This window comes from Pagrus pagrus (assembly GCF_965226575.1).
Source record: "Pagrus pagrus genome assembly, chromosome: 23".
Lineage (NCBI taxonomy): Eukaryota > Metazoa > Chordata > Actinopteri > Spariformes > Sparidae > Pagrus > Pagrus pagrus.
In genome coordinates, this window is record NC_140205.1 from 10674578 (window position 1) to 10687888 (window position 13311).

General features: G+C 41.6%; 2 protein-coding genes across 6 annotated transcripts in view; both read left to right on the forward strand.

The window, feature by feature from the left end:
* LOC311252215 (ninjurin-2-like) overlaps window positions 1-2237 on the forward strand; it is a 36740-nt gene extending 34503 nt beyond the window's left edge. For 2 of the 5 annotated variants that reach the window (XM_084345186.1, XM_084345190.1), the window contains exon 5: window positions 427-517. Coding sequence is in view for 2 of the 5 variants with exons in the window: in XM_084345187.1 (XP_084201313.1) it covers window positions 427-593 (167 nt within the window). In the remaining 3 variants the exon portion in view is untranslated. Of the gene's footprint in view, window positions 1-426; window positions 1494-1709 lie in introns of those variants that run through there. The other 3 variants (XM_084345189.1, XM_084345188.1, XM_084345187.1) reach the window with 2 other exon arrangements.
* Window positions 2238-2863: 626 nt separating this feature from the next.
* Window positions 2864-12880, forward strand: LOC311252338 (E3 ubiquitin-protein ligase TRIM39-like). Its single transcript, XM_084345417.1, has 2 exons — window positions 2864-3551; window positions 10080-12880. Exon 2 carries the CDS (start codon window positions 10082-10084, stop codon window positions 11906-11908), a length of 1827 nt encoding a protein of 608 aa, XP_084201543.1. The 5' UTR covers window positions 2864-3551; window positions 10080-10081; the 3' UTR covers window positions 11909-12880.
* The last annotated feature ends 431 nt before the right edge of the window (window positions 12881-13311 follow it).

Genomic DNA, 13311 nt, shown 5'->3' on the forward strand with positions numbered 1-13311 from the left:
TGAGCAGTAAAACCAAACAAAATTGTTCAAAGCGTCACTTCAGAGAAGTCCAGAACAGACGCCATGTCTGCATTTTATTATTGTCCACAAGATGTTCTCAGGGTCGGCTGCTGAACAGGTCACTCTAGCTGGAACAGCTGGGGATCTTCGCTTGAGGGAAGCATTAAATTGCATTTCTTGATCGAGGAGATTACAAATGAAACAGTAATTTTGTTTCCATCAGTCTGTTCAAAATGTCACATAAACTAGACAAGAGGCTGGAGGGTGACTGACTGACCTGTATCGCTGTATGTGTGTGTGCATGACTGTATGACTGGTTGTATGATGATGGTTGTATGCATCAACTGTAGGTGAGCATGTGGGTGGATGCGTTTGAAGTGTTTGAAATTGTGTGTCTGTGTGTCTGTCCGTGTGTGTGGTGTGTAGCCCGCAGGGATCTGAACGTGGTGTCCAATCAGAAACGACTCGACTACCTGAACAACCTCGCCACAGGCGTCATCTTCGTCACCACTGTGATCAACTTCTTCGTCAGCTTCTTCGGATCCAAGAGGACCGGCTTCTTCCGCTGGCTGCTGGCTCGACTCCACTTCTGACACACACACACACACACACACACACAAAGCCACATATGCGCTCACACATCACACACATTTACAGACTCCAACACGCATGCACAAACACACACTCACACACCAGTATTTCATCTGCGCACACGACTTAAAGTTGGAATTAGTTCACGTTTGTACAAAGTTGAAACAAACAATTCACATATGTTCAAACATCACATCTTATTTATTTTTTAAGCTTTGAAAAGTGTCTCACGCTGTAATCCAACTAAAATACGTTCACTTTAACCAACTGAATAACTATGTAAATATGCATCGTTTTATATGCAGCCCAGTCACCAGGATAAAATGTTACTCAAGGTTTCTGGAGACAGTTTCCATCCTTGCTTGTGGCACCAAATAACTGATATTTTTGACAGGAAGTCGGGCCATCTGCAGCCATGTTTATGCCAACAAAACAGGATGTTTTTCTCGAGGAATCGGGAAATCTCCTGCTGTGTCTGAGATGACCAAAACAAATATTTTAAGCCAAAACATGATGTTTTCCTAACCCTAACCAAGTGGTTTTTGTGCCTAAGCCTAACCAGAGCATAAGCAGAGCATTGTGACAAATAAAAAAATTGACCCAAAGAAACCCAGAAACATACTTTGCCAACTTTTATCCTGGTGATTGGGTTTCTTTGCTGCAATAATGTGTGTGTACAAGAAAAATGTGTTTCATTATCTGTATTTCAAACAGTTTTACACACAAGATGAGTTTTCCTGTATTTTTATATCATTTACTTGAAAAACTTCTTTGACATTAAAATCGATTTTGAGGTTCAATACCAGAGAAAAAACAGGGTAATATAAATAAGGGACATCCATCTAATATGTACGTATACATTCTCCTCCAGAAAGCTGAATAAATGTAGTGATTTAACAGAAGCCTATGCTATGCTTATTGTGTTTTATTCCTGTGGAGTGAATGCAAGGTAACAGGGCAGACTACAGCGTGGTGTGGAAGTGCATCCTGACCAAACGGGGAAGTCTCTCTCAGTGTGTCCAGAACCAAGTGTAGTTTGAACCCTCTCTTTCTCTACCGTGTGTGTTTTGTGTGTGTACGTGTGTGTGTGTGTGTGTGTGTGTGTGTATGTGTCACAGGCCGTCGGGACTTGAACAACAGCGCCCTGCAGAAACGTCTGGATTACCTGAACAACGTAACAACCGTTATTGTCTTCATCACCACAGGACTCAACTTCTTCATCAGCACCTTCGGCATGCAGCGCACTGGACACTTCCCCTGGCTTATGATGCGCATTCACTGACATGCAGACACACAAAGACACACTTTTGCAAGCTCAAAACAACATTTGGTGTCTATCTCAGCTAAAAAACCTCCTGCTTTTAACAGAGCTGTTGTCTTACATGTTAATAAAAGCTTATTTTCTGATTACATAACTTCACAGCTTGAAAACAATAACAATAAAACACCTTTCTCTCAGTTTAGTCTATACATTTGTTTTTAAGAGCAAGTACATAAATGGAAAGATATAATGTGAACTGGACAGTCCTCTCACTATACTCAGTAACCCCCTTTTCCACACTTTCATGAGGTAATGGTGACATCTAGTGTCCGGGATGAAGCGCTCCTTGTCTTTCATCAGCCTCATCTAACAGCTGCTCACCTCATCAACAAATAAAACAAAGATTTAAACAAAAGTGTGAATTATTATTATGATTCTGAAAGTTTGGTACCTTAATGAGTCATATGGAAGAGGTCGATTGCTCCATCGCAATAAGGTCACAGGTCAAGCTGCAGAGCAACCTGCTCGTCTACACAATTGTTTTAGATTACATTTAAGTGTGCTGATGACTCTGTGGGCTGATTTAAGAGCAAAATAAAGAGGTAAAGCAGGGAGAGTTACCTTTTTCTGTAAATTATTTCAGTTTTCTTTTACTCTTGACTCTTGAGACATTTTATTTGTAGGTAAGACTGTTCTGCACTTTTGCACATTTTACATTAAAATAGTCAACTTACAGTAAATACATTGTCTGCTGGTTTATTTTGTTACTCTCCAGCTCACCAGTAAGCCATGATAATGGTCGTGTTAGATGTATAATAATGGCTGCCCCATTGACCTCAGGCCAAGTTTTTGACTGTCCAATTCTGCTGCCTCCTGATAGTAATAAGCTTGACCACACCTCATTTTAAGACCTTCACCAGAGGTCTTCAACAGAGTTTCTACAGGGGGGTCGTGAATTTTTTGGTTGATTAGACAATTTTTATTTTTTTTTAATTTTCCCCCAGTTTTTTTCCTCCACCAATTTAAATGTCAAAGAGAGACACCCTCCACCTCAGAAACCACCGGTGAAAATGCAAGTAGGGAAGCGGCTGATAAGGGTGAGCCAAACGAGAGAAGACCCGAAAACACACAGATAATTATCTGAAGTTTGGATTTACCTTCAAGGAGACAGATGGCATTGAATTAATACAAAATAAAAGAAAAACATGAATCTGTCCATTATTTTAATAGCTCAGTATTGTATGTAAGATAACAGTTATGTTTACGCATGGCAGTGGCACTAATACATCACTCGTTTTCGTTTTCACATTTAAGTTTAAAATAGTTTGGGGGTCATTGGCCTGAAAAACGTTGAAGACCCCTGACCTACACCCATGGGCGCGCAGATGGGCACAAGTAGATTTGCTATTCACAAAACGTGGGCGCTGTGCTGAGATAAGTTGTGTCTTCCTGTCAAAGAGAAACCTCTCTGCTCTCACTCTCTGAATAGATGCACACAGTGTGTTTGTCCGATCACGGATGACTCTCTAAACAGTGTGAGGGAAAGGCCAGAGTCAGACTGACTCACTTTTTCCTGCAAAAAGGGGAAGAGGAAGGGAGGCAGGGAGGCAGGGAGGGATCGTGCGTCATTCCCAAGAAATGAAACTACACGGCTGAAAGGAAACTTCTCCCCTTTTGACAGACAGCTCATCAGGTAGAGGTAAAGCGCTTGGATTCGTTATATTGATCTTATTTGCGATAACATTTCCTGTTTTGCGCATGTAATTGTGTTCGCAGATACTTTGATCTCAAATATAGCGTCAGAGAATCAAGACAGATGCGTCCGGATGAAAACGTAATGTCACAATGACAAGAAGTGGTTTAGTTTGACGTATTTAATGTTGAGCTCAAATGTTTTCTTAATGACATGACTTGTCCCAAAACTTTTATTTCGAAAATCAAACTGAGATGATGTGTGACAAAACACCGTTATGTCTATTTTTAAAGTTTCAACTTCATCCATTTCGTTGTTGTGTGATAACTGAAGCTGCCAGAAGAGTGCAGTGGAGTTACAAGTACAAGTGACAGAGACACCCAGTGGCTAACTTAGGGACCATCAATGAATTACCCTAATGTTTGTTTGATTTACACAATCACAATGTTTCTTCATGCTGACTTGATGATATTAGTGAAAACTATGATTTGAAAAAATACTAAACTGCTTTCATGTAGCACACTTATTTTGATTGCGATTGTTTTATGTATTTATGTATTTATTTTCCCAATACCATCCATTTCATGTGACCCAGTGACTGGAAACCAATGCTGAATTGTTTCATTAAATGGGGCAAATGAGACACACCTGTTTTTATCCTATTTTATATATAAAAAATATTGATATGAAAGAGAAGAAGCAGTAAAAACTATTATAAAGATGTATGTCCAGTGTGACCTGTGTAGTGACACATTTTGGCTTTGTTTTGGAGTCACATGACGTGGAGCTACTGAAAAGAAATCCTGAATTTTCATAATAAATATTCAAATACAAGGAGCAGTAAAATGTAACAATGACACTTTCTCGGATCTGGGGTCAGGGTTTGGTTAGATGCAGGCCTGCAAAGTGAATGGGAAGGATCAGAGGTGAAATTTGACAAAGTGTCAGGGGCAAAACTGTTCGTCCAGGGGGTGTTTAGGAGCGTGTTTCGGGCAGTTTGGAGCGTGCTGGCATCGGAACTGGGGTCAGGGTTGGAGGCAGGATTGCAAAGTAACTGCGATGGATCACAGGTGAAATTTGGTAAGTACTTGAGATGTTGCATTGGTAGCTCGTTTTTTTAATGGCTAATAGCACATTGTCAATTTGCAAGCCACCCTGTTTCGTGACATTGCTAATTTTGATTAGCACTATTAACCTGTAGGACAACATTTGTAGGGCACTGATGTGCAGAAGCTCGCTAGCTGCTAGTCCGACCATCTGGGCTGTGAACATTAGCCTCGGTGGAACAAACAGGCAATGCCCCACCAAAATTGCCACCAGTTTGAATGTAAATGGGTCTTTGAATTTACAGTCACATCAAATGTATTAGCAGTGTGAATGGTAAAGAGCTTAGTATTTTTGGAGAGGATTGTAGTGTGAGGCTCTTTGCCTGCTTTGAGAGTAATTATTGTAGGATAGCATTTGAGGGCACTCAGCACCCTTCCAGTTTCCAAGAGCAGAGTGTAGTCAGTGGAGGGACAGACACAGAGAAATCCCCAAATCCACCAGCACCAAACCCAGTTGGACAACATTCACCAGATGAAGATGATTTCTTCTCCTCAATGAAGTCCAGAAGGTCAGAAGGTACAGGGGAGTTGGAAGGGTACCTAGCCTGTGCCTCAGACAAAATGGATCTGCTGAACTCCTTTCCAAATATCAAACAACTCTCTCTGAAACTCAACGCGGGCCTGCCTGCCTCAGCTGCTTGTGAGTGGCTTTTCAGTTGTGCTGGATTACTGTTCACTGCAAAGCGAGCAAGGATGAGCGCATCTAACTTTGAAAATCAACTACTGCTCAAACTTAACAAGAAGTTTTTAGACTAATGCTCTTAAGCAAATATCTTTAAGCAGACATACAGTGGGACAGGGCCATTTTAAGTTTTTCTGTTTATAGCAGCTGCCATTGAGTTCATAACGAGTAAGAAGTTTATCTAAACATGTCTTATCAGATATTAAGCGTGCAGCCTGCCATCAGAATATGTCCCTGGCAAATAGATTTTATTTTTATTTTGGTAATTTATGATGACTTGATTTGATTTGATGACTTGATTTGTATTAATGTTGTTGATGTGTTTGAAGAAAAGAAGGATGGCACTCAGAACTAACAATTTATGGCACTTTCAATTCATGTATTGTTTGAAAACGTTTTATGGGATGGTCTGAACTAAAAGTTGCACATTATACCTTTCCAAGGGGTCTTAAATGTCCTGTGTTGACAACTTGACATGTTTTATGTTGTTATTGCACTTACATGTGTATCGACCTTTCTTTAATTAAAAGCAAAAGAGTTTTGGATTTATGACCCCTTGTCCTGTTTTCACTACATACCCTGGTTTTATTGTTTTGTAAATGCAGTAACTTTTCCTTAAAGTGGATTTTAAATTAACTACTTTTTACTTTTACTTGAGTAGATTTTCAGACAGGTAATTTCACTTGTACTTGAGTAATATTTCATCAAAGTATTGGTACTTTTACTTGAGTACAATATTTTAGTACTTTTTCCACTTACAAGGTCCCAATTACAAGGTGAAAATATTGTCATAACACTGTTTAATTGACACAAATTATGCAATCGGTGAATTAAAAAAATCTAGATTGTTAATATATTAGATCTACGTCAATGGAACATATAGTTGGGCAATGCAGCAGGACATCCAGCCATTGTTTGGCACGCTGCCTTTGGCATACTGTTTATTGACACATACTAAATCTTATTCAGACATACTAAATACTGTTCAGAGATCTTGTTTTATTATGTTTAGGGGATTTTTTGTGCACAGATGTATGCGTTAGGTTGATTTTCTTGTGTGGAGCTATAAACTGCTCCTTTGAACCCAGACTCTGGTCCTAGCTATCTGTAAACATCTACAGTGCTACATTGAGGTTACACTTTTAAAAGGATGAATGTGACAGGATATAATATATATCTAATTAAAACATTTTATTTGCCAATTTAATTAATTGTGGGAACCTGAGCACCAGGGGAAAACCCACACAGACAGACTTGACTTGACTTGACCTGACTTGACCTGGGACCAGATGACTTGATTTGACTCAAGTCATTTGGTCCGAGTCTCAAGTCTCAAGTCAAGTCAAGTCAAGTTTAGACAGTGGACAGCGGACAGCAATTTAGTGTTTTTTTAAATGAAATATTGATTTCATCATGGGAAGAAACCGGCGCACCTGGAGAAAACCCTACTGTGTGATTGTTGAGCCACTGTCAAGTAAATGGGGTGGACGATGGAATGGTGGAAATCGGAAAGGATTAGGAGACGGGCTGGGGTTCAGAGAGAGATGGAGGCAGGTGGGAAGAGGGGGGTGAGGATGAGGTCTAGGGGGAGAGGGTGGAGCGAGGACGGAGGAATGAAGGCAAAGTGATCCGAGGACGGGAGGAGGGAGATTTTCTTATCATTTCTTTTTTCTCCTCCTTTGCTCTCTTTTGGAGCTCCGCCTTCATCTGTTTTGCTTTCTTTTTCATCTCCTTTTCCTGATGCTTTTCCAGCTTTTGATTAGCTTTCAGGTTCTCTTTCTCTTCTTGCTGTTTCCTTTTCAGGTCTGCCTTCTCTTGTTTTTGTTTCATTTTCATCTCTTTTTTTTCTTTCTTCCTGATCTTCTTATCTGTTTTAACTTCCTTTTGCTCCTCGTTTGTTTCCTCTACCTCTTGGTTTGTTTCCTCTACCTCTTGGTTTGTTTCCTCTACCTCTTGGTTTGTTTCCTTCACCTGTTCAACTCTCGTCTTCCAGCTCTGTTCTTTGTCCTCCAGCTCGCTGAAATTCTCCTGCAGAGTTTTATATTTTGTCTGCCAAGCCTGTTCGCTCTGGAGAAATTCAGCTTTGTTGTTTGTCAGCTGGTTTGTGGTCTCCGTGAGCTTGTGAGAGAGAGCCACGTTCTCCTTCCCGAAATCCAGGATTACATCATCCTTCTTTTGGAGCTCCTGCTCCAACTGCTTCATCTTCTTCTGCAGGTCGATCTGGAGCAGAACGCTCTTATGGTTGTCGAGCTTCAGCTGGAGCATCTGATCGTCTTGCTCAGACAGCTTTTGTTTTTCTGCCTCCAGTCTTGCTGCCATGTCTTCCTTCTCCTGATTGCTCCGGTCCTGGAGGCTATCCAACTGCGCCATCCGGAACTGGAGATCGGTCTTCAGGTTTGAGATCTGGGCCTCATGAGATGCGATGGTCTCGTGCTTTTCTTTGTACTCGACGTTGAACGCTTTCTCCCTGAGTTCCATAATACCCTCAAGTCTGTTGAGCTTATACTTGAGGTTGTGGATCTTGTAGCCCATAGCCTTTCTCTCCTTCATCCAGCGTTTATATGGATCGTCTATGTAGTCAAAGGGACCCTCGTTCTGGAGAGATACTGGGCGGCCCTGAGGACCAGCTTGAACCACTTGCTCCATGTTTCTTGGGCCGTCTCTCGGGTTGTTCTGTCGAGACATTTCAGTTATCGTAGTAAACAAAGTTGAAATGGCCTGAAAGTGTTCAGTGAAGCAAAGTTGTAGCTATCTGCCGTAGACTGTGGTCTCTAGAAGATTGTCTGGTTGATGCTACTCCAATGTGGTCACGTGTGTCAAGGTTTGAATATTAGACCTGCCTTTTAAACTCCAGCAGAGTTCTAAAGGTTGGTTCCGTTCCGTGGCTTTAATCTGTTGTCTTTCGTCTTCGATCCTTTACGAGATCAGAGCCACAGAATGGAACCATCATTCAAACTGTTTGAATGAGGTTTGAATGATGCAACCATGCTTTTAATCAATAATATAATTATATCATATATAATAATATATCAGTCAGTGGGGCCATACCAGTACTTTATATGAATGAATGAAATGAACACCTGTGCATGTGAACCACATCTGTGCAGGCCCCTATAAGGATGTTACCATGGACTTTTAAGTCTTTGGACATGCGCAAACGGAAAGCATGTGGTGCCATCTTGTGGTCATAAGCTGTAACTTCATATCATTGCTACAACATCATATGAGACCAGCTATGGAAGCAATGATTTTTCAAAATAAAACTGTGTTACAATCAATATAATTAATAAAATGTGTGTCAGGGGCGAAATTTTTCAATTGTTCCTCCAGGGGGTGTTTAGGAGCATGTTTCAGGCCGTTTGGACCGTGCTGGCACCCCTCTGTACGGACACTTTTTCGGGTCTGGGGCCAGGGTTGGAGGCAGGCTTGTATAATAAATGGGATGGATCAGAGGTGAAATTTGACTGTCAGGGGCAAAATTTTTCAATTGTTCCTCCAGGGGGTGTTTAGGAGCATGTTTCAGGCCATTTGGCGCATGCTGGCACTCGTCTGTACAGACACTTTTTCGGATCTGGGGTCAGGGTTTGGTAAGAGGCAGGCTTGCAAAGTGAATGGGATGGATCAGAGGTGAAATTTGTGTCAGGTGCAAAATTGTCTTACTGCTACATTAGTGTAAACATGTTGAGCTTGGAAAGGTGAAGTCATTGTGATCTCATTGTCGGTCTAAATGTTGTTTGAGGACACAATGATGCACTGACTGTACTGCAGCTGTTGGTGTACACAGCTCTGATCACAAGAATGGCCTTTAAATTTGACTACAATAAACAATTGTTGAATAACAAATTAACACTTTACAATAAGGGTTTATGCCTATGTATTTTTTAAGGAATACATGTATTTCACCTCATAATAAGTGCCGCAAAGAGCATTCATTAGCGGCCAATTATGGACAATAACTCTAAAGGTTAGGCTATGAGTTAATTTATTTCTATATGAAGATAAATTAACAACAAGTAATGAAAAAGGCTTGAAGGAAAGAAAGAGGCAAAGAGAGCCACCTCAAAAAAAGAAAGGAGTTATACAAGTGTGCTGAAGTAGAGAGGTGGGAGGAAATGATGCAAAATGTGCAGGAAGTTAGCTAAATTGACGACAACGCTTGCGGCAGCTTTAACCTTTAGTAAATGTTAAATGACATTTGTTACTTAATGCTTATTACTGTATTAACTAATGTTCATAGCATCTTTATAAGACATCGAATACTTGGTTACTGGTTAGTTAGCTGATTGTTAATGCTTATTACTGCAATAAATACTTTTAAAGGAACTTTTTTGATGTGCTGGAAGCTGGTTGTTAGTTTATGTAAGCGGTCTCCATTTCTAAACAGCGTTAGCTGCTGTTAGCAGCTAAAATCACTGGCGTCAAACAACTTAAACAAATTGTCCACAGGAAACCGAGAGAGACGGGGATTGTTGACAGAAACTGGTTTGTTAAAATTCAAGAACAGGAGTGTAAAATAATCAGAAAATGACCACAAACAGCACAGTGCAGGTGGTCTGGTGACAAACTTGCACATTGAATCCAACCATAACCAATACTTTCCAAAGTGTCACACCTCTGCACAACTTTGTGTTGCCTTCATTCTCTGACATACATTTTCTTGTTGGATGTGAGGAACCTACTTGATTTTCACATTTCACAGGTTTTAAATTTAAAGTCGTTACAATGATATCCTCTCCTCTTGTCTAGACATGGCCGCAGCCAACAGCCGGGAAGAGCAGCTCCAGTGTTCAATCTGTCTGAATGTGTTCTCGGAGCCTGTCTCTACACCATGTGGACACAACTACTGCAAGACTTGCATCACGGGGTACTGGGCCAGCAGCGGCCTGGCACGGTGTCCCCTCTGTCAGAAGAATTTCCAAAACAGACCAGAGCTTCAGGTCAACACAGAGTTCAGAGACATGGTGGAGCGCTTCAACAGCATGAGGATGAGGGGTGAAGAAGACGTCCCTGCCAAACCAGGGGAGGTACCCTGTGACGTCTGCCCTGGGCCGAAAGGCAAGGCCCAGAAGACGTGCACGGTGTGTTTGGTCTCTTACTGCCGGCCTCACCTGGAGCAGCACCAGAGAGTCACGAGGAAGCACCAGCTGATTGACCCTGTGTCAAACCTGGAGGACAGAGTGTGCATGAAGCACAACAAGATGTTCGAGCTCTTCTGCCATGTAGACCAGACGTGCGTTTGTTTCATGTGCTTGAGAGACGACCATGCAACGCATGAGGCCGCCCCGTTAGAGCGTGCGTTCAGAGAGAGGAAAGCCCGGATGGTTGGTGTGATGTCAGAGATCGAAATGATGGAAAACAAGAAATCCAGGAGCATTAAGGAAATCAAACACTCAGCTGAACACAGCACGAAGGAGTCAGAGAAACAGATAGCAGACATTGCTGAGGTTTTCACCGCTCTGGTGGCCTCTCTGCAAAGAAGCCAGGCTGAGCTGATCGAGTTGATCGAGGAGAAGCAGAAAGCAGCAGAGAGGCAGGCTGAAAGCCACGTGGCACAACTTGAGCAAGACGTCGCCGAGTTGAGGAGGAGACGATCCGAAATGAAGCGACTTTTACAAACAGAGGACCACCTGCGCCTCCTGCAGAGCTGTCCGTCTCTCCACTCTCCTGCGCACACATACGACCCCTTGTCCCATTCCAGCCCTCCACTCACACCAGACCTCTCTGACATCGGTCGACATGGTTACGTGAGGATGGTGAAAAAAGCGGTGGCTCAGATGGAAAAGACCCTCAGTAATGAGATGGAGATGCTTATCCACGAGGTCAGGTTGTCCGATGGCTGTGAGGCCGCAGCACAACGAGATGCTGAAAGACTGACGACTGATGAGTTCATTAAAGAAGGGTGGAATCCGCCTCAGGACAAGCTGATGATGATCCAGCAGTGCCATGCGGTGGATGTGACTATGGACGCCTATACAGCCAATTCTGAACTCGAGGTGGCCGAGGATGGGAAACAACTGAAATTTCACGACGGCCGAATGTCTTTTCACGCTTTATTTGGGAGAAGATTTACAATTCTTCCTCTTGTCCTTGGGAAAGAGGGTTTTTCCTCAGGCAGGTTCTACTACGAGGTTCAGGTCAGCGGGAGTAGTTGCTTTGTCTTGGGAGTTGTCAAAGAGTCGTTTGACAGGGAGACATTCGGCTTTCTCACCCCAGAAAACGGAGGCTGGGTATTTAGTAAACTGATCATCGGATACCAAGAGGAATATATAGGTAATTTTGTTGAGCCTCCCCTGAACCTGAGGCAGAGGCCCCAGAGAGTCGGTGTGTTTGTCGATTATGAGAAAGGAGAAGTCTCCTTCTATGATGTGGACGCCAGGACTCTGATCTACTCCTACACAGGTTGTACTTTCAGTGAGACCACACCAGCGCTAAAAGCCTTTCTCTATTCTATGGCTGGTGCGCCCTTAAGTAGCAGACCAAAGCTCTACCCTATTTTTGGTATGTACAGGGAAGGGGTCAACAGGAATTTTCTCAATCAATCTCTTGTAATCACTCCTGTGGCCCGTGCAACTTAAGGTGCCACATATATCAGGGTAAACATCAGTGTATAACTTCTCATTCCAGATTTCTCATTTCATATGTCAGTACTTGGGCATGCACATTGTGGAGTGTAGTTTATCATTTGCAGCAAACACAGAAAATGGACAGTAAAACCCAGTGATATATACTGTACATACAATATATTCTTACATTTCATTCATACAGTATTTAGCTTTCTGTTTTTCCTCCAATGTTGCAAAAAAAAAGTCAGAGATTTAAAATCAACAAAGCAGAGGGTGAACGAGTTTGTATGAGGCAATGCCTGTATCTAACCAGGAGATGGCACTGTTGTTTAATCAGTGTTCTGGTCTGTTTCTAGATATACTGTACAGGTTTTAGAGGTGAGACAGTTTGTCAGTTTATCAATTTGTCAAGTGACCAAAAATGAATTATATTAATTTCAACAATGGAGAAATGGTCAAAGTATTTTTTTAATGCAAAAATGCAATTTGCTTCACGAATGTAAATATTTGTTTGTTTTCTCAGGCTTATGTGATAGCAAACTAGATACCTTTTTAGGAAGTGTTGTTCAAACAAAACGAGTAACTTAAGTTAGTTAATTTGGGCTTTGTGGAAATTGCGGTTGACTTTTTCAAGATTTTGTCTTATTACATAGTAGAGAAAATAATCAGCAATGAAAACAATCTTTTGACCTGCAGTTGATGCTAATGAACGCCTGCTTTTTTATCAAGAATCAATAACCTTGTTTATCAGTGACTTCTTTTAATTTTAGTATTAAAGAATGACAATATACGTCATATTATGTTTTGATCACTCCGACTCCAGGATCCACATGCCAGTCATTGTTTTAATGCAAGCTTTTTCTGAACGCCAAAAAGATCTATTTGGCATGCATGGCCAAACGATGTCTGATGAATGATCTTCACAAACACATGTTTGTTATGTATTGTGTATTATATGGTACTCATATGTATTATACTGCTTAATAAAAGTGCATTTCTTAAAAACTACCATCTCAGATCTTTGTTTTTTTTCTGTTTCCTCCGATTACATTGATGGAGTTATGTTGGGATGTCAAGTGTGGGCACTATGTTTTGTTATGATTAGAAGATGAATTCAATGTAGTTTTTCTTTACAATGATAAAATAAATGAAAGTTCATCAGTAAAAGGTTTTGACATTTCAGGAGGGAGCGCTGGTTCACCACGCCTGGACTGTTTCTCTCAGGGGAAACTTTAGCCAGCCGACTATTTATACCTCAGCTGTCTGACTGACTGGCGCCCTGGGAACTGGGACACTGTGTGTGAGTCTGTGCGTGTGTAACTGTGTGTGTCTTTGATCATTGTCTAGTTGGAAAGATTTCTTTAGGATTGTGTGTAATTGTGTGTGAGACAGACAGAAAGACAGAGAAAGAGACC